General features: G+C 41.4%; 1 protein-coding gene across 1 annotated transcript in view; it reads right to left on the bottom strand.

Moving 5' to 3' along the window:
- SIM1 (SIM bHLH transcription factor 1) overlaps positions 1 to 22,455 on the bottom strand; it is a 410,929-nt gene that overhangs the window by 317,045 nt on the left and 71,429 nt on the right. Inside the window, exons 3-5 of the mRNA XM_044071142.1 lie at positions 8,634 to 8,723; positions 8,158 to 8,266; positions 7,968 to 8,053 (exon numbers count right to left, since the gene is read on the bottom strand). Coding sequence (XP_043927077.1) covers positions 7,968 to 8,053; positions 8,158 to 8,266; positions 8,634 to 8,723 — 285 coding nt within the window. The remainder of the gene's footprint in view (positions 1 to 7,967; positions 8,054 to 8,157; positions 8,267 to 8,633; positions 8,724 to 22,455) is intronic.

Below are 22,455 nucleotides of genomic sequence, written 5' to 3'. Positions count from 1 at the left end.
CTTCAAATAAGGCCTATCTCTGACTAGCACTTTAGCACTGATGGTACTAAAGCCATGGTCTTAAACTCAATGCTAAGAAATACATAATTTTAAATATCGGAAAGTCTATCATCCCCGCATATTACCATGTTGATAATACACCCCTAAGAGTAGACACAGTGGTCAGGAATCTGAGTATGCATGTAAACAGTAGCTTTACCTTCAACTACCATGTAACCACAGTGGTGAGAAAATCATTTTATGTTGGGCAACTTATAAGTAAGGGTATGGCATTCAGGTCCAAAGAGGTCATTATCCCAATGTATTCTGCCTTTATTAGACCAATCACAGAGTATAATGCTCCCTTTGGTATATATCTGACCAGGCATACACAGCAAGTACAACAATTTCAGAGGTTCCTTACAAAAAAGAAGACAAAGCATAAGAAACCTGCCTTATGCAGAGTGCCCTAAAGCCGTTTCCCTCTGCTCAGTCTCCTATAGATTGCTGAAGGGTGATCTATACCTGGCTTACAAGGCATCCACAAACCCCTAACTTATGAATCTCCTGTATATTCATAAATCAAACCGTACCAGAAATACAAAGTCTAGGGACCTAAATTTTGTATGTGACTTAAAACAGAACATGCTGGAGAGACAGATATGTGCCCCAGAGACTGCCCCTTCTGTGGAACAGGCTTCCCATCCATGTGAAGCTGAGTCCATCTATTAACTAATTTAACCACAACCTAGACCAATGGATGGATAATAGGAAATTTACATTGGGCCTGGCACCCATACCCCTTATGGACAAAGGTAGCTTATAAATGCCTGGCCCTCAATGTCCTGTTTGGATACAGGATGTCATTATTCTTTTGGGAAAACTTGTCAAGGCCTAGAAAGGGTCCAAGGGCATTAGCCTAGTAACAGTCTGTGAATCTATGTACAAACAAACAAGGTACAAGTGATACCTCCATCAAATGTACTTCCAGACTGCCAGGAAATCAGGCCACATGCAAGACTGAATGAGGGCAGAGGTGCCAGTTATTTAAAGATATATCACCTATGTTACCTCCTCCTTTTCAGAAGTAAAAAGTTATCTCCTTTTAATTTTGATGTAGATTCATTTAAAACATTGAGGCAATGTAAATATGCTTACTAGAGTCACTTCAATACTGTATGGTTCCTTTAATATGCTTTCAATGTCATTAGACTCTGGAACTATGGAACCTTTATTTTTTTTTTAATATATTGGCATCCCCGCAGCTCTTTATTGATACCAACATTGTAGCTGACATTTTTAATAATTGCAATTCACAGCAGCATTTTAATCACAGTACTGCAGTTATAGCACTGTTCATGAAATGCTACCATATCACAGTATACTTCCAATCATAAACAGCTTAGAAAATACTGTTGCCTGCATAGCTGATACTAATGAACTGAGAATCTCTTCATCTGTCAACTCTTTTGACAGTTCATTAGGGTTATTTCATTTTACAACCATATTAGGAAAAACCTCTTGGAAACCTGCTTTGGATATCTCTCCAAGCATATCTTTGAATACTTCAGCACTTATGAACTGTTTGTTTGTGTACTACAGTCATTTTAAGACATATTAATTTTGAACAGATGTCTCCCGTTACTTTTAAGCAGTTTACCAATACAGTTTGAACAAGAAAAAAATACACACATAAAAAACTAACCTGGCGACTCACAATGCTTCACAACAGCAAGCTTCTCTGGTAGCATAGAGGGATAAAGCCCTGATTAGGAGTGGCAAGGAAGATGTGTGTGGGCAGACTCATGCACATCCCTGAGATAATCTCTGAAGCCAACTGGGGGCACTACACATGGTGGCAGGGTCTAAGGAAGGAAAGGTGTGGTGGCTATGGCTGAGCTGCTGTGGAGTGATATGCCCCCACACATATACACACACACACACACACACACACACACACACACACACACACACACACACACACACACACCGACCCATAGCATGAAGCCTTGTATGGAAGAGAGATAAGAAAAGGAGTAACGTAAAGCATAAAGGGGAAAAAATGGGATTGTTGTAGAACAGCACAACACCACACAACACTATTAGGCTCCTCGCTGGCCCTGGCAAAAATTGCAGGCATTTGGACCTGATTAGAGAGCCTATATACTCAGCAAAGTAAGAAATAATGTTTTACAACAGCATCATCTAGTTCTTTCTAACAGAAACTCTGTTGTATTCACACGTTCCGGTGAGAGGAGGAGCAGAGGGACATTAGTTCCTGACTGGCTCTGACTAGACAGTGTACATGGGACTTTCCTGACTGGTGTGGTTGCCATCTGGTTGTCATTTTGGTGGGACCCTGTTCAGTTTAATACTGCAAGGTATCTAGCAGCAGAAAGCTGCAACAAACCTACAGACCTGTGCAACATCTGAGATGAGACTGCTGATCATCAAAGAGCCAGTAAGCCGTTCCTCAGGAACCTGCTTGGAATAAGTGCTACTGTTTTGCTTTTGTTGAGATAAGAAGCAAAGGGACTTTGATTCATAGCTGCCTGTAGCTGCGTTAAGACCAACACTAGTAGTAGCCACACAACAGGCAACAGTAGAATGACCACTAATCATCATTCCTGGAAAGCCTTGCTTAATTCCTCTCCTACTTTTTGCAGAGTATAATACAGTGCATGTCTCCTACTTCTAGTAGTGTGTGCGTGTGTTTGTGTGTGTGTGTGTGTGTGTGTGTGTGTGTGTGTGTGTGTGTGTGTGTGTGTGTGTGTGTGTGTGTGTGTGTGTGTCTGTGTGTGTGTGTGTGTCTGTGTGTGTGTGTATCTGAGTACTGGATTAAACTGAAATGTTTCTACAATCCTCTTAGTGTATTTTGTATCATATTTTAGTTAAGTACATTATTTAGGGACCAGTATCTAAAAATGACTCTGCTGAGTGCAGTTCTGCCCTGCTCAGTGTTACTGCTTATTGACTATAGTGCTTTTAGAGGCTATAAGTACTGTGTCCAGTGCCTAGATTATTGTCCTTTACTTGTGTATTATTTAGAGACCAGCATCAAGAAACTGGTCTGCTTTGTGTGCTACTATCCTCTTCAGTGTTACTGCTTAGTGACTGCTCTGTGTTTACACGCTATTAACTATTGTGGCTACTGCCAGTGACTACGCTGCAATGTGTGCAAGCATCCTAACTTGTGCAAACATCTGTGACTCTACAAATTAGCTACATAACAAGGGTGTAGCCAGGCATACTCTTTGTACTCTACTGAGTATATATTTTTTCAGAGCATCAAATCTATATGGCTTTTTGCAAGTTATGCTATGTCTACAACAGTCTAAATGAATGCCTCCAACAACAGGTGGGATATGGATAATCTAAAAACAATATCTTTGATAGTTTTAGGGGAAACATCTGAAAATATTACTTATATTTATTAAGTGTTGCGGGTAGCATTTTGAGAGATGTGTCCATTATTAAGTGATAGGTGTCCAAGGGGAAGGGGTAGCACTGAGAGCTTGCAAGTACAAAACCGAGATTGCTTGCTACACCCCTGCTACATAACTGCATTTTCTGTGGATTGCTGATCATTCCGTAGTAAATCATCGTAGCTACTTTGCTCAGTGCCCAGCATGTCTGACCCTAAAATTTAGTTTTACAGTATTAGCAGTTCACTGTTAGTTCTTGGTGTTCATTCTGTGGGCTAAACTAAAGCTGCAATGTTCAGCACCTAGCAATTGTTCTGCAGTTTGTGTGTGTGTGTGTGTGTGTGTGTGTGTGTGTGTGTGTGTGTGTGTGTGTGTGTGTGTGTGTGTGTGTGTGTGTGAGAGACCTGCGTAGTACTAGCCTAATTTATCTCTTTAAAGTACTGCTACATTAGCTATCATCTAACCTAACTTCATGGTATCATCCTAAATAATTAGTTCATAAATCTTTAGGGTCTATTAAAGCAAACTCCCTTAACCCATGAGTACTACAACCATCCCTATTCCCTTCCCTCTGACAACATGACTCAGAACTCTGCCCTCATCACATCTGAGACTAATCTGATTGCATTAGGTGATCTAAGGCAGTGTAATAACCACCTTAAGCTTTCCAACTACTAACTGCTTCTACTGATTGATAGTACAACTGTGAGAGAAGCAAATATTTAAGAATTATGGAATCAAACCTTTGCCATCAGCTCACTATCAATAAGCATCAATCATCCACAACATAATAACAATCACAACTGTGGTCCCACTCCACAAAGGCGGTGCCTCTACGGACCCTGGTAATTACCGCCCCATAAGCTTAACAAGTTCAGTCTGCAAAGCTATGGAGAGGATCATAATGGAGCTCATAAACAAAGATATAGGGGACTTGCAGACATTGGACCCGACCCAGTTTGGCTTCGTCAAGGGCAGATCATGCCTTTTGAACTTGGTCGACTTCTTCGAAACAGTCACCAAGGCCATTGATGAGGGAAAGGCAGTCCATACAGCCTACCTTGACCTTGCAAAGGCTTTCGACACAATACCCCACTCAGGTATTGTAGAAAAACTTACCAGCTTAAATGTAAACCCATATGTCACAAGATGGGTTGCAAACTGGCTTAAGGACAGAACCCACAGGGTTAGAGTTGCTGGCGCTATGTCAGACTCCAAGCCGGTCACAAGTGGTGTCCCACAGGGCTCGGTCCTTGGCCCCTATTGTTCGGCATCTACTTCTCAGAAGTACAGGCCAACATGGGAGGACTTTGGCTGACAAAGTTTGCAGACGACTGCAAACTGGGCGCCATAGTGGAAAGTGCATCGGACACGGATATCCTTCAAAAGGGACTCACGGAAACAGATAGCTGGTGCCAGAGCCATGGCCTGAAGTTAAACACCAAAAAATGTATAGTCATACCCTTCGGGAAAAACAAGGTAACCCCAAGCTACCATATAGGCGGCAATCCACTAAGCACAGAAGAGGTTATCAGGGACCTGGGGACCCAGGTTGACAGTGGCCTTTCTTTTGACACTCACGTTGCTAAAGTGGTTAGAAAGACCTTCTACATTACCCACCTGATCATGAAGGGATTCACATCCAGATCTAGTGAGGTCATTGTTCCCCTGTACTCTTCACTTATCAGACCAATGATCGAGTACAATGCCCCATTCGGGATGTATCTCACCCGACATCTGCAGCAATTGGAGAGACCCCAAAAGTTCCTCACCAAAAGGATAAAGGGACTCCAAAATCTGTCATATGCTGCCAGATTGAAGAAACTCCAGCTCTATTCAGTCGCATACCGTCTGCTCAGAGGTGACATGTGCCTGACATACAAGGCCATGTCCAACCCGGAATTAATGGACATGCTCCACCTCAAAAAGTCCAAATCCACCAAAACCACTAGAGCAAGTGACTTAAACCTTAGCACGGATATAAATAGGACGTGCTGGAGGGATAGATTTATCACTCAGAGACTCCCTATGCTGTGGAATAAAATCCCGGTCCATGTGAGGCAGAGCACCTCGTTGGTTCTGTTCAAGAGAAATCTTGACCTGTGGATGGGAGATCGTAGGTTTACCCCAGGAATCATCTCTGTTTCACTGCTGGACAGAGGCACAACAAACTAATGGGCACAGTATTTTTTCATATAAGGGGTGGCGTAAGCCACAAAACTTTGGGCTAGGCTTATAAATGCCTTAGGGCAGATAGCCTAGTATAAACCTATGAACCTATGAACAATATGTCAATAGGCTCATATCTTATGTTGAGGTTGCAAAGAAAGTATTCTCAGTCTTATAGAATACACTCTAAAAGATCCTAGCCTTTAGCACACAAGGAAATATCTACTCTCCATTCAGTCACACATACTGTCCTCTGGGGCTCAGTATTGGGCCCAATCCTTTTTGGCATCTATTTTTCTAAAGTGGAAATAAATGCTGACTAAGTGTGCAGATGATTGCAAGCTGGGGGTTACCATCCACTCCCCTAAAGACACTAGCATTCTTCAAGAAGGCCTATCTCTGACTAACAAATAGTGCCAAAGCCTCAGCCTTAAACTCAGTTTTAAGAAATGCATAATTGTACCCTTTTGGAAGTAAACCATCCTGACTAATTATTGTGTTGATAATATGTCCCTAAGTGTCAACCCAATGGCCAGGAATCTGGGTATGCACATATACAGTAATCTTACCTTCAACCACCATGCGGCCACAGTGGTGAAGAAATCCTTTTATGTTGCACAACTTATAAGTAAGGGCATGGCATCTAGGACCAAAGAGGTCATTATCTGACTATACTCTACTCTTAGCAGACCAAACACAGAGTACAATGCTCCCTTCGGTATGCACCTGACCAGGCACATGCAGCAACTAGAGCGGCCTCAGATGTTCTTTACAAAAAGAATACAAGCAATAACAAACCTGCATTACACCATAAAGCACTTTCCCTCAACTCAGTCTCCTATAGATTGCTGAGGGGTGATCTATACCTGGTCTGGATTTGTGAAAATAATATCACAAAATGTTTTTAATACCTGAAAAATGGCAATATTGGTGACACAGACTAAATATTCTATAACCATGACCAATTACCAGTGAAAAAATACTTTATTACCTTGGTGAGGCTCCAGAATATCAGTTATGGTTACTGTTTTTGATTAGTTTTAGGTATAGTTATTAGTCTAAATAGTCACCAGAGAAGGAGTTATTTCAGTAGGAGTATAACCTCAGGTAATCTTCTGCTAAAGGGTTTAACAGGAAGTCTGTAGTACGGCAGGACACAATTCAAAGCTCAAGATGGTAAACATGGGAAACAACACTAAAAGGTGTATCACTTTCAGAGAATAACCCTTTACCTCTTATATATTATTAAACCTAACCAAAGATCTTAACAGTCCACCTGAAAATAGCTTTTTAAACAGAAGTATTTCACGTAGTTTTATTTTATTGTATTTTGTTTTGAAATTCAAGGGCAACAGAAATTTCAAAAGGTACTGAAATCAAAATAATTATGCTTAAAAAATAACATTAGGACAAAATAGCAAAAGACTGGCAGCAATGAACATGTTCTAGAAGGTTTCAGCTATTCATTTAATTTACAATTTTGCAATTATGTTTTGAATACAGCACTTGTGCCCATGTTGACATGTATTTGGCAAATTAGCAGCACTACCACAACCACTACTATACAATTGTTACCACTACCACCACCATTACGTCTACTGCCACTACTATTACCACTTGTACTACCATTACTAGTACTACTCCTACTGTTGTTACTACTACTATTACTACTGCTGACTATGTCACTGCCACCATTACTACTACTGCTACTACTACTACTGTCACTGTCACTACTGCTGACTATGCCATTGTCACTGCTACAACTTGTACTACTATTGCTAGTACTACTCCTACTATAGCAAATACTACTGCTATTACTACTATCTCTATTACTACTGCTGACTATGCCACTGCCACCATTACTACTACTGCTACTACTGTCACTACTGCTGACTATGTCATTGTCACTGCTACTACTTGTACTACTATTGCTAGTACTACTCCTACTATAGCAAATACTACTGCTATTACTGCTATCTCTATTACTACTGCTGACTATGCCACTGCCACCACTAGTATTGCTACTACTATTACTACTGCTGACTGTGCCACTGCCATCACTACTATTACTAGTATTATCACTATATCACTATTACTACTACTGACTATGACACTGCCACCACCACTGCAACTACTGGTAATACTACTGCCACTGTTTCTACCCACTGATACTTCTACTACTACAACATATCACAAAATCAGCAATAATATTTCAATTTCAGCATTATTCATTGCAGGTAACTGAGCTTAAAATAGTTTAAAACCGTCATAAATCTAATCCCTCCCCTGGGTTTTCAAGACATCCCTGTAAATAAACATTTGTATACAGCAGTTCTTAAGCAGTTGCCAGAAAAAGCAAAATACTATGACATTACCAAATCTTGTCATGCCCACCTTGTAACCACCGCAAGTCAAGCCCGCATTTCTCTTGGCCAGAACACACTTCATTCTCAGGAAAAATGAGCGTTCTATTTCATATTCTAGGGGGGAAAAATATAGTTGAGAAAAATGTTATGCTTCCATTTAAAATGTGTGCATGTTCACTGAATGGCTTAGACATTACTAGCAAGAAAAGATGACTTACCCTGAACAAAATGAGAGTGGTACGGCTGATGAGCTGTTAGAACTGCTGTCATTTCATCATGATCAGCCGGGTGGATGTACTCATAAATGCTGTTTCCAGTCAGCTCTACCTATTTGAAGACAAATTATTTATTCATAATGTTTCCGTTACAACTACCTTAATGCTACTAGGGGTGGGTGCGTATCTTTTAGTACCAAAGTTCATTTTAACTATCTGGATACATTATCAAACGCATCAGTTTAAACTTGCTTATGCAACTTACATGTCATTTAACAAAACAGTGCTGCTTTGACTTCATGTCACTTTGCTTTATATCAGAGTCTCCAACATATCTAAATATGTCCTTGTTCTTTTAAATGTTTGTTGTCATGTGAACATGCATACACAAATACATACACACACATTCACACTCGTGTATACTTATATTTTGCATAGATATACAAAAATGTTCAATTCAAACACTGCAGTTTGCATACCTGTGATAAACCCAAGTGAACAGATGCAGTCTCAGAAATGTACATAATCTTTCCATCAGGAGCCACAACAAAGATGAAGCCATCTAGAGTCTGTAAAGATGAAAAAAAAAACATGTAAGTACTGACTGCCTCTTCAGTGAAGCATTAGGCCTGTACTTTGGCTGCTTATATTTGACATCCTGGGATTTTATTTCCCTTTCCTGTAATTTGTCTTAGTCAATGCTCTCAGCAGTCCTATTTGAGCATTTGTTTGTCTGCGTGTTTATATGCTATACAGAAGGATGATGTATGTTGGAATTTTCTTCAAGCCTCATCCCAAGCCATTGACACAGAGTCACATGAAACATTGGAAGTACATTGGCATTGATACACTGAAGAAGTAAAGAGCAGAAAGTCAGATTTAACATCAATGGGCATCAAAATCAATAAATGTTATGACACAAGCAATAGAATAATACAAGGAAGTATTAAATAGCAGTAGCCCAACTTACAGTTGTCTATTAAAACACTTACATAACTTACTCGGATCACCAGAATTTGTATCCCAACTACTCAAACATAGCTTAAGTTGTCACTTGTGCAAAACACACCTGTTTGATTCACATATGAGTGAGATCTTCATATTCATATGTGACTACTTACTATGTGGTCAGATCTCACAGCCTCCTGTAGGAACAGCAAGATAGGTTTTTATTCAGCCGGCCAATGATCACTCTTTCTCTAAGGTCAGAAATCTTAAAGGGACAATGATACAGTAAGTGGGAGTGTGGGGTTATAGGGGCACTTGCAAACCATAAAAATGCTTGCTTTGTTGTGCTAAATCTGTCTATATTATGATGAGCTTGAGTATATTTTTTGGTTTCCTCAGATCAACCTCCAGCCGACCACCAGTTGTTGAGCTTCTGGTTTTATTACCATTTCCTCCCTACCCAGTACTACACCATCAGATAGGGCCAACCTGATGAAGGGATTGGAGCAGTAGAGCAAAGGTTGCTGGCTGGTATCCTACTTACAGAAACCATCACAACCAGAGTGGGAAGGGGAACTGAAGTCATTAGTCTGAAAGGTAGAAGTCAGAGTTACATATGCTGCTTTAAGGTAGCCTTCAATTAATTGGTCTACATTAAAAACTCTCCCCTTTGATAAGGGCGTCAAAACATTTTACACTTTATTCCTAAACACCCTAAACAGTTATACTCCACTCTGTAAAAAAAGTAAAAATAAATCAGTCCCCATGGCTCTCTACCCCAAAGTAAGATGACTACGCATAACACAGACATGAAAAGAATTTCTCAAACACAAGACATCCCATAATCTCCAACTCTACAGAGAACTTTGTAACCTGTCAAAAAGTAAAAAAGGTCAAAAACAATATTACAACCATCTACAACTTAACTACAAAAGCAAGCAAAAATACAGTACTCAATAAACAAACTACTAATCCAGCCTCAAAAAAAGAACCAAGCCCTTCTCATAACACCTATCCACTAGAAATCACAACCACATTCAATACCTACTTCATAGACAGCATTTCAACCCTAACTTAAAACTCACCACCTCCCTCCAGCCCATCCACCACCTAAAAAATCTCCAGATCCCCCCAACTCCAAGACCATCAATTTAAATCATCTCCAGTATCACCACTGTAATAAATGTCCTGTTACTAACACCAACCCCCTCATCCTGCTTCAGCATCTCATGTAGCTTTACTATATAACCTATCTCAATAACTACTATAAAAATCTTCTATTTAAGCTCAAACCCTGCTCTGCTTCTGATGATGATTACCCTCCTGAGCACCTCAAAATGACACCATAAAGCCATAGCCTGCCCAGTCAACATGAAAATAAATAGGTCTATAATTGAATCTTATGTACGTTCCCCCATGGAAAAAATAAAATGTTCTGTACTTTCCGTAATGTTCCATCTGTGTTTTTCTCAACAGATGGGCTCAGTTCTGACTTTTCGGATCTGACTCGGCCATTGCTAAAGCTCATAGCCACCAAGAACTCTCAAGCTCTTCCCTTACCCACAATGCACCAACCCCAGTTACCTTGGATCTTGTTGCTGACTCAGTAGAAAGGAAATTATTTATTTATTTATTTATTTTATATTTGTTGACCAGGTTTGTCCGACTGGTCTACAAATGGCCATTTTCAGTGGAGGCCCAAGGAGAAAAGCTCCAACAGAAAATAGAAATTTTACATATTGAATACATATAGAAATACATTCATCAGTGCCACAGATTACTGCATTACAGTGCCACACATTACATTCATCAGTGCCACACATTATTGCATTACAGTGTCATACATTAAACTGTGGCAAGTGAAATACATAGAAATACATTCATCAGAGGGATACATTCATAATTACATATTATATACATAATAGTGCAATAGTTACATAGCTGAAATATTTTACTAGTTATATTTGTCCAGTGATGTACCAAGAGGAGAAGATAAAGTAGTAAGTTTGTTTACTGAAGGGAAGGAAGAGAGAGGAGAAGTAGAAGGTTATAAGGGAGTGTTTACAGGGGATAATTACATTGGCAAGTCCATTTTTCATGAAGGTATGTTTTTGTAGCGGTTTTGAATTGATTGAAATGTTCAAGGGATCTTATATCTAGTGGTAGGCAATTCCAGGCCTTGGAAGGGTTAAAGCTATAGACTAGGTGACCCATTTTGGTCCTTTGTAGATTTTTAGTAGGCCTTGTTCAGAACTGCAGAGTAATCTAGTGGGTTGGTAATGAAAGATTAGAGATGTGATAGTTGGACAGAAAGAGGGTTTGTAGAGACTGGAATGAATAATCTGAAACTGATTATACCAAAGCAGGTTAGGTAATTCTAGCCAATTTAGTTCTTTTAGTGAGAGACAGTGATGGGACTTGTTTTGGGCAGCAAATCTGGCAATCCTGTTATAAGTTGTTTCTAACTTGTTTAGTAGTCCAGTGTTGAGGCTGGTGAGAATTTGGGAGCTATAAAGTAAAGTGGGTAAGAGGTAGGCATTTGAAAGGGTTAATTTTGCTGTTTTGGTAAGATGTTTTTTGTTTCTATAGAGGAGACCTAGCTTGAGATGTGTTTTTTGGATACAATTATTGACATGTAAATCAAAGGTTAGTCTATCATCAATAGTAACACCTAAGAGTTTTGTACTGGTGTCCACCTGTATTTGAGTATTATTTTGTGACAGTATGGAGAAGGAAGAGTTTATGTAGTTAAGGTTTTTAGGGAGAAAGAGAAGTAATTTGGTTTTCTTTGGATTTAGGATAAGTTGGTTTTCAGATAGCCAGTTTTCTACAGAGTTAAAAGAGGACTGTGTGTCTGATTTTAGTTGAGTTGGTAATTCAGCAATAGTGATAGGTGTAGAATCATCTGCGTATTGTATCAGTGAGGATCCAGGACAGGAAGAGTACAGAAGGATGGTAGCGATGTTAAAAAGATGTGGCCCAAGGATGAAGCCTTGTGGAACACCCATTTTAACAGGAAGAAGAGGGGAGAAAGCTGAGAGCCATTTGACTGATTGGAGTCTATCAGAGAGATAGCTGTTAAACCAAGATATGGTGGATGGAGAGAAGTGTAAGTTTGCTAGCTTAAGGAGAAGTTTATGAGAGACTGTATCAAAGGCTTTAGAGAGGTCAATGAAGATACAGGAAATAAGTTTGTCACTGTCTCTAGCTAGTGATACAGAGTTTAGGAAAGACAGGAGAGCTGTTGTAGTGCTATGTGTGGGACAAGAGCCATGTTGGGTAGGTGAGTAGATTTTCTTGCAGAAGGTAGTGTAAGACTTGATTGTGTATACATTTTTCCAAAATTTTGGGAGAGTGGTGAGAGTATGGCTGTGGGTCTAAAATTGGTTATATCTAGAGTTTCCTCCTTTGTGTATTGGAAGGGTGTAAAATTGCTTCCAGATGGAAGGGACTATGGATTCTGTAATAGAGCGGTTTATTAGAATAGAAACTGGGAAATAGTGTTATCCTGAGAAGAAGGAGAAGAAGGCTATATCTGGAGATAAAAATACAGGGCAGAAAAGACCTGTAACCACTCATTCTTCCAGAAGCATTCAAGGATGGGAAAGTGGGAGAGGATTTGAAGAAGAATGAAAATGTTCACACCAGCACCACTACAGAAGCCAACAAAATAAAAACACTCTCTGTGTTCCTCACGGTTCCCAACAGTTCACTCTGTATATCCTTTCAATTAAATCCACAAAATGCATGTATTATCAAACGCCCATTCACAAATGAACATCAAAAACACACTTTAATGAGCAAAAAAAGTCATAACAATATATATACATCCAATAAGCACTTTCTTCTCAGTAGTTTGAAACTTCATCTAGCTATTAATGGCACTGGAGAAACTAGGCAGTCAGCTTGAGGTTGGTTATGTTTGGATGAATCATGCCTGTCGGGTGAGGCAGGAGGTCTAGAGTTGGATTCAGAATCCAAGTTTGGTGAAGTAAGTGAGGCCAGAGGAATGGGAATCAGATTTGTCTAGACCAGTAAGGTGCAATGAGGATGACTTTTCTCTTCAACATGGCAGCTTTTTGCAGGAATTTCAGAATTAGCGGAATGGGTGGATAAGTGTAGGGTAGACCGGGGGGCCAATCGTGAAGTAGAGCATCCCTCGGTAATTCCGTCTGTGGGGGGGATTAGCCTAAAGTAGCTGCTGCATTTGTTGTTTAGGGGAGAAGCAAAAAGATCTCAGCAAGGCTGGCCCCACTAATGGAAAATCAATTCCACGGCATTCCTGTTGAGGGACCATTCATGAGGAAAAGAATTTGCCTGCTCAGTTTGTCTGCTATCACACTGGATTTCTCTGGAGGAATGTACATTGCTGTAAGAAACAGGTTGGATAAAATCCCCCATTGCCACACTCTGAGAGCTTCTTGACATAAAGAGCAAGATCTGGTCCCTCCTTGTTTGTTGATGTACCAAACTACTGGCATGTTGTCCATTTGAATAGCAATTGTTCCCACAGGGAGAGTATCTTGGAAGACTTGCAATGCTAAAAGCACTGCTCTCATCTCTAGGACATTGATATGCAAGTTGGCCTCTTTGGGGGGACCAAGTGTCTTGGACTGTTTTCCCCAGAAAATGTCCCCCAATCCAATTGAGAAGCATCTGTGGTCACTATGGCCTTTAGCTGAGGGGGAATAAACAAATGGCCTTGTAGAACCTGGTCTGATTGAATCCACCATCTGAGATCTCTCTTGCATAGCTGAGTAATTCGACTCTGATAAGACATGGATTGGTAAAGCATTGATCATTGTGTGGCTAGTATCCACTGAAGAATTCTCATGTAAAATCTGGCTAAAGATACTAATGACATTGCCACTGCCATTGAGCCTACAGCCTGAATGACCAGACAGGCTGAAATCCAAGTACTGTGAATTATCTTTCTGACCTGTGATTTTAAGGTCTGAACTCTTAAAAATGGTAATGAAGCTATGCCTGACTCTGTTGAGAATTGCTCCTATGAGCTCCAGAGTCTGAGGTGGTTGAAGTTGACACTTCTTATAGTTTATGGTTATCCCCAAAACAGAGCATGTCTGAAGAACCTGATGTCTTGCCCTTTTCAGTCATCTAAATATGGAAACACTCAGAATCCCTACATTCTGAAGTGAGCTGCTACTACTGCCATGCATTTGGTGAACACCTGGGGGGGGTGTGGTGAGACCAAAGGGCAGAACTCTGAACTGGTAATGACTGGCTCCCAGCCGAAACTGTAAATACCTCCTGGATCATCTGTTCATCTTTATGGGATAGTACATATCCTGAAGCTTTGTGGAGCACATCCCGTCATCCTTGCCCAGAAACGGGAGAATGGACTGTACCATGATCTAACAAAATTTGGTCAATCGAACAGACTTGTTTAAGTTGCTGAAATCGAAAACTGGTCTCTAGTCCCCTGTTTTCTTTGACACTAAAAAGAACCTTGAGTAAGTTCCAGATACTAACTGGTCTGGCAGGACCTCTTGGATAACTCTTTTTTCTAACAGCCTATGGATTTGAATTGCTGCTTGTTCCCTCTGACTGAGTGGAACATCGGGGATTTTTCTTAATATTGGAGAAGGAAGGGAAAATGGAATTATATAACCTCTGGATATAATCCTCTGTACTCAAGTATCATTTGTTAATTCTAGCCAGGCTCTCTTGTGCAGAGATAATCGACCCCCGATTGCCTCCAGAGGTGGATAATCAGGCCTCCTTTCAGGAGAGCTGGTAGGGTCTGTCACAGAAAGAATCTCTGGAGCCCTGGTTTTGCAGGCCACCTCTGCCACTGGGGGCATCATCATCTATTCCAGTTCCCTCCTCTGCCTCTGGTGTGTCCTGGAACAGACCCTGAGAACCACATCTTACAACCACCTAGCTGATTCCTAGAAAAGGATCTGGCAGATAGGGTCTTTCCATCCTTTTCACACTGGGATAGTGTGCCCTTAATTTTGGGGCCAAACACAGATGTGCCATCAAAGGGGGCACTGATGAATGATGACTTGAAGGGATCCACAAAATCAAATAAGCGCATCCAGGCATGCCTCCTAATGGAAATGCCAGTACCCGCTGCCCTTGAAGTTCCTTCAGCTACATGCAAAACTAACCTCATGGAAGAATTAGAAATGGATTGGGGGTACCCAGCTGAGAAGCCACAGATGACTGAACTTCTTCAGGTATAGATCCTGACAAGGTATTTGACAGCTCTTTAATCAAATCCCTCTAAAGTCTTGTGAAATGTGCCAAATAATTCACTGACCTTAAAGTGAAGGCTGCTGAAGCACAGACATGCTTCCTGAATCTGCCCATCACCCAAGACTCCCTGCTGGGGAGATGGACAGTGGAACTTTCCTCAGCAAGTTCCTTCTTTGTGGCCGCCACTACGACCATTGCATCAATGGGCACCCCTTTTCCCCAAAACTGTCTGCCCACAGGTAGTGCTATAATCTTATCTGGTCTCTGAGATATGGGCTCAATGGTGTCAATGTCCTTCCACACCCACAGAGAGATCAACTCAATAAGCTCATCGGCAGGCAGAGTCACCCAGGAGGTAAACGGTCCAGTACCAAAAGCCTCCAGGAATAAGGATTTCTCGGGGAAAGGTTTGCTAGGCATCCAGTCACCGCTCTTCTTAAGGATTTCTAGGATGTCTCAGAATGAGACATCTTCAGGAGGTCAGCATGGGGACTCTTCACCTTCATCAAAATCCATATCTTCTGTGATAGATTATTCTGGTGAGCCTAGGTGCTGCCTTTTGCATGTCTTCTTCTTAGGGACCTCCTCAGTGGGATGCTTTGCAGAAGTATCAGAAGAAAAGAATCAAGATTCGCTGTGTGGAAGCCTGGGGTCTTGGTACTGGCTGTCCCTGTGGAAAGAGTTGGTGAGGCTCCAAGTAGAGAGATATCAGGGTTGTAGATTTTGGATTCAGGAGGGATGGATCCATCTGTCCTGCCGAGGCAGAGAAAACTCTCTTCACAGCTTCAAAGGCAGACTGCCCCAGACAAAGGGAAGAGCTTGTATCTGAACAGGACAGTTTCTGGACAGAAACCTTCCCCGGCTCCGAGGGCAAAATGCCCGAGGTGGAAGCCAGAGCTAAGTTAACCAGTGCTGAGGCTCCATGGTGCAGAGATGGCTCTGAAAGCTTTTGAGTCAACTGCAACACCTCGATCCAACAGGGAAGCAATGGCTCCAAGAGCTCTCTGGATCTGAATGGATCAGAGTACTCAGAGCAAACTTTGGATTTGAGGATATGGTAATCCTCAGATCTGAGCCAGACAGATCCAGATGGCTAGGATCCAGAGACTCTGAAATTGCTGAGGGAGTCAGAGAAGGAATTTCTAGTGGAGGGTGCAGCAGAAAAATGGACTTCCTGACCCAGAGGAGAAGGGGCAGAAGGAACACCCATCTTTCCTTGTGCCAAGAGAATCTTCCTCACCATCCCGTCCACATTCTCTTCTGTGAAACTTGTAGAAGAAAGAGTGGAAAGCACCGAAGGGGACCTAGGTCTCTCCAGAAAGGGGGAAGACACCCTAAAGTGTACTGGATCATGCAATGGTAAATATCGAGTCCTTGGTAAACCACTTACTGAAGAAGGTCCATGAGATGTTGGATCCAACTTGGATTGCATCAGGACTGAAAAGGTCAGATCTGGCAATTTTGATTTGCTCAGATCCGAAGTAGATCATAGGATCATAGGTGGTTACTAGGCTAATGGCCCTGGGCCCCTTACAAGCCTAGCCAAGAGTTTATCACCAAAAAAGAAACCTTAGTCAGCACCTGTCACCCCTGTAAATGAGGGACAAAGGTGAGACCCCTGGGACAAATTTATGGTTTCCCATCCACTCATCAAGGTTGCATTTGAAGAGGGCCAGTGAGGGACTCTGTTTGACATGCATGGGAAGTCTAGTCCAAAGACGGGGCAGCCTCTGGGAGACAAACCTGTCTCTCCAGCAGGTTTTGTTGATGTCACATATTAGATTTAGGACTATCAAGCATGTAATGTGTGAGGAATTAGACTTACAGATATGGAGCATCTCTAGTAGGGCAGGTTCTGATATTGCCTTGTAGGTGAGACACAGATCACCTCTGAGCAATCTGTATGATACTGAGTAGAGTGATAGTGATTTAAGCTTGTCCACATAGGACAGGTGTTGGAGGCCATATATTCTCTTTGTGAGGTATTTCTGTGGCCTTTCTAGTTGGTGCAGGTGTTTGGAAAGGTACATACCAAACAGGGCATTATACTCAATCATAGGTCTAATAAGAGAGGAGTACAGAGAGGTAATAACCTCCTTTTTTCTGGATGCAATTCCTTTACTTATAAGATGAACCAAGTAAAAGGCTTTTCTGACCACCGCCGCCACATGATGGTCGAATGTGAGATTGTTGTCAACCTGAGTAACCAGGTCTCTCACCACAGGTTATGTGCTTAGGTGGTTGCTGTAGATGTGGTAATCAGTAGGGCCATGTTTTTGCCAAATGGTACCATAATACATTTTTTGCATTTATCTTAAGGCCATGACTTTGACACCAGTTATTTGTAGCTGTGAGACCCTCTTGTAGTATGTTAACATCAACTGGGGAGTCAATGACAACACCCAACTTACAGTCATCATTAAACTTGGTTAGCCACAGGTCCTTTGTCTTTGCCTGGACCTCTGAAAAGTGTATGCCAAACAGTAGTGGTCCCAGGACAGATCCCTGGGGAACACCACTAGTGACAGGTCTGCTGTCGGAGGTGGCAGCACCTATTTTGACCTTGTGGATCCTATCTGTGAGCCAGTTGGCCACCCATCTGACTAGATAGGATTAACACCATGTGTTAGCTTTTCGATGATGCTCGAGCTGGAGATTGTGTCAAAGGCTTCGGCCAGGTCAAGGTAAGCTGTATGTACTGACTTTCCCTTCATCCAGGGCCTTGGTGACGGTCTCAAAGAAGTTAACTAGGTTCAATGGGCAAGATCTGCCGCTGACAAATCCGAACTGGGTGAGGACGAATGCTTGGAGATTGCCTATGTCCTTGTTTATGAGATCCATAATAATACGCTCCATGACTCCACAGATCAGACTTGTCAAGCTGATGGGGTGATAGTTTCTTGGGTCAATAGTGGCACCACCTTTGTGAAAAGGGATGACAATGGCAGTTCTTCACTCTGCTGGAATGAAGCCTGTAGTTAGACTGTGGTTGAATAGGGTGCTCAATGATGAAACTAGTTCTTGCTGGAGATGGTGCAGAATACACCCTGGGATACTATCAGTTCCTATGGAAGCTGTATTTTCTGCTTTGGATAGGGCCTTTAACACTTGATCTGCAGAGATGAGAGGTGTGGGACAAGTATCAGGGATGTTGACTGGGCCTTTGGGGAGTGATAAAGGGGTGAAGTTTGCTCTGAACCTATCAGCCAGCAGGTTGGCTAAGGAAGCAGGATCAGTGTAAGTGGTACCATTAAGTACTAGTTTGGAACAAACTTGGGCTTTGCCATGGAGGTTCCTAACATAACTGAAGAAGGACTTGTGGTTTCCCTTTGTTTTGGAAGTTAGTTTCAACTCATAACTGGTTTGGAGGTTTTCACTAATGATCTAATTTGCTTGTTGAGGCAGAGGAGGGAGTTCTTCCGATTTGGAATTTGTTCCTTTTTACCCTTGGACAACAGTTTCTTCCTTTTGTTGTAAAGCCTGTTGATAGAGGATGCCCACCAGACAGGTCTGTGTTTCCTTGAGGAGCAGATTTTAGTTCTGTTGGGTATGGCTGAGTCCATGTAGTTGTACAGGTGCTTGTATACTGCAGTGGCGTACTGTTCAGCATAGTTGTCTGCATCATCTGGGGATCTGGGGGGTGTGAATCTCCTGATACCCTCCCTTAGGAGGTTGGAGTCAGCTTTTGAGTTTTTTTAGCCTGGTTATGGCTGGGGAGGGATGGATCAGACATCTTTGGTTTCTTCAGATCCGAGGTGGAGGTCAGATCTTTATGATGTCTTTTCTTTGAGGAATCTGAAGCAGATGAAGATGAGGAAGGCCCCAGAGACATTGTTATAGAAGGTTTTGCTTGTGTCTTGGTTTTGGGAGATTTATCTCCTGATATAGCCTCTGCAAAGGAAGATGGCAAAAGGCCTTTGAGGATCAATTTGTTTTTTTTATTCCACTAATGCTCTGGGATTAAACCCATGACAGATTGAACAGTCTTTCTGCAAGTGAAGCAGCCCTAAACAGTAGACGCAGCACGGTGTGGGCATCTGAAAATGTCAGCTTATGCCCACACTTAATACACTTCTTAAATCCCCTGTGACACTTTATCCTCCATACTGTACAACAAATTCAGAGAAGGAAAACACTCTAAAGTTAACACTGTCAAACAAATTTTATAAACAAGGTAAGACCAAGAGAAAATACCAGTGATGGTATTAAGAACTACACCAAACTGTAGAATTTCAGAAAAGATACTAACAATAGTATAGAGTGGTACACAAATAAGGGAAAGCAGAAGGATATAAACTAGTGCAGTAGGTAAGGAAGAATCTATATAACCAAAAATAAAACCGATTAAGACACTGAAGAAATATTAATAACACTTATCCGACAAAATTGCTTGAGAGTGTTGACAACCACTTCTTTTGCTGAAAGCAAACAAAATTTGAGGTAATTAGGGTTGGAGCATTAAGGGGTAAGGGAAGTGCTTGAGTGTTCTTAGTGTCCACGAGCTTTAGAAATGGTCGAGTCGGATCCAAGGGATTGGACCCAAACCAATCTGTTGAGGATAGAATGAAAATTGACAACATCAGATCATACATTATCCCTATTCACAAAGTTGGTGACTCAGTAGATATATCCAGTTTTTGACCCATTATAATACTGACCCCCCCCTCTCTAAAATATGCATACATAAACAAATTTTCCACTACCCTCTACAAGAGCAGCTCCTACTAACCTCTTCCAACATGTTCTTCTCCCAGCCCACAACACAACTACAGTTTTAATATTCTTTAATATTCTTCACATATACATTGACTTTGGCAAACTTGTCTCCTTCCAATTCCTCAGTCTGTCTAAGTCTTTGATACAGTTTCCCACAGTTAACTCCTGTGTTGGATTATTACATTACTCACTACAGTAGTTTAACAGCTACTTATCCCATAGGTAGCAATCTGTAAAATGGCAGCCCACCCAATCTCCCTACCTACTCATTTATTCCAATTCACCCCAAGGCTCTGTTTGTGGCCATCCTCCTCTTCAACATTTCATCAACAATCTTTATATCTCAACCAGTTAAGTCTCCCTTATACAATATGTTGATTATTCCACACTAACATGCACTTCCGATAACCTATCTCAACTTCTCAAAATTACACAAGAAGCTTTTACCTCCTTTGAAAACTGACTCCATAATGGCCAACTATTGTTAAACCCCAAGCTATACTAATTTTTGCTTGAAACATCTCAGACTTAATTCACTCAGTCTTTTCTAGACCTTCCTTGACTGCAAACACCTCAACTATATTTACTGATGAGTTATTTGACTGGAAACAGCTCAATTATGTTTACTGGTGAGGTATTTGTCTTTTTGTTTTGCATATATTTCCTTAATGTTCACAACAAGCGTTCACCTGCCCTGACTCATATATTTAAAGGGCACTGCTGCAAAAGGATTTCAACAGAATTAACAAGGCCACTGGTACAATCTGAGCCTGTTTCAAGAAATGTAATAAACTGGCCATAAATTTTCTATAACTACAGTACCCTCAGAAAAACTTAAAAGAGATAAGATTTGCTTTTCAAATGATAACATTTCAGAATGCTCCAGCCTTTAACATTCCCTGGCCTGTGTATTTCGGACAAGGAATGTAATCATTATTCTGAGTATATTCTTTAACCACAACAATCAACTCTTTTGGAGCTTCTAAAACTTCACATCTTCTTAATAACTCTGAGGTGCTGCAACCACCTTTGTCAGGCACTTTTGCTACTTCAGACATTCTCCTGCCCACAAATCCCAATTTTAGCAACCCCAACAGTATTTCTCCTTAATATTTCACGTCTTTCAGGTGTATCAAAACTGAGGAAGTACTGTAAGTCTGAGAAAATGAAGATGAAAGGCTCCCCTGTAATTGATGTTCTCTCAGCATAGGTTCTAAAAGCTATAATTTATTTCTCATTCCTTGCTTCAACAATTATTGCTTTGTAGAAATATTTTTCTCATATTTTTTTCTTCCCTACTGCCTACCTCCCATGACCAATGAATGAGTCAATTCATTCCCACCAACAGAACAAGGGCTGAATGACCCAATCTTTCCCAGTTTGGGCAAGAACCAGTCATAAGAGGATATTTCTCAGGTAGCCATCAATGTGCTTTCCAGTGTAGACTATAACCCTTTCAAGTAGCCATTCGGGTGTTTTTCTACTATAGGCTGTAAACCTCAGTCCTGCACTGTGGCTTACAGGTTCAGCCTGTAATGTTAGCCTCTAAGCCAGTGCACTATTGCACATGCCTGAAAAGCTACACTGCTTGGTGTACACACCAACATGATGGCCTGTTTGCTGCTGGTGTGCACCTTTGAACAGGTAATGTAACATGCAGCCACTAGGTGTCAGTACAACAGAAGGCCTCATCATCTCCATTCCTCCAGAATGAGTAAGCCGGTGTCAGCTGCTAAATGCTATCCTCCCTCAAGTGGCTGCACCAGTACCCAAGTGCCTGCAATGCTGGCCTCTCTGCATACACATATTGTGCATGTCTGCATCAAGCTACAGCATGGACTGCTTGGTCCGCTCACCTCCGGCATGGCATCCTTGTTGCTGGCATACAACCTTGCACTGGTAAGGCAATCAGCGTCCACTAGGTGCCAGTATAGCAGCACGTATAGCTACTCCATTCCCTCAGGATGAGTAATCTGGTGTCATCTGCTTACTAACATCCTCCATCACATGGCTCCTCCAGTGCTTGAGTCGCTAATTGAAATCAGGCTGCCTGGGTCATACTTAGGGCTTTATTTCTATATGACATGGAGCTGAACTCTTTCATAAAAAGCTTTGATACCACTGAATAAAGGTCACAAGACTTTAAGCCAATATCTAGCAGAAGCTTTCTTCTCTGAGATTCTAGAATACATTTCCGATACATAGCTCCCTGAATTCACTGAATATCTGGTACTTACCACAGAAGATTAAGGCTCTGAGCTGTCTTTCAGCTGCTTCTTGTAGTCAAGAACTTTGTACTCATGCCACATGAACAGACTCTGAAATCACATGCCACCTGTCCACAAGCAACCTCAGACTCAAGACAGTCTCAAGAAAAATCTCCACACTCATCTCCATAACTCTAAACTCTAAAGT

This window comes from Protopterus annectens, chromosome 1.part0, assembly GCF_019279795.1.
Source record: "Protopterus annectens isolate FY-2018-M chromosome 1.part0, PAN1.0, whole genome shotgun sequence".
NCBI lineage: Eukaryota > Metazoa > Chordata > Ceratodontiformes > Protopteridae > Protopterus > Protopterus annectens.
Note: the sequence above shows the minus strand (reverse complement) of the source record. Positions and strands in the feature narration are given on the sequence as shown.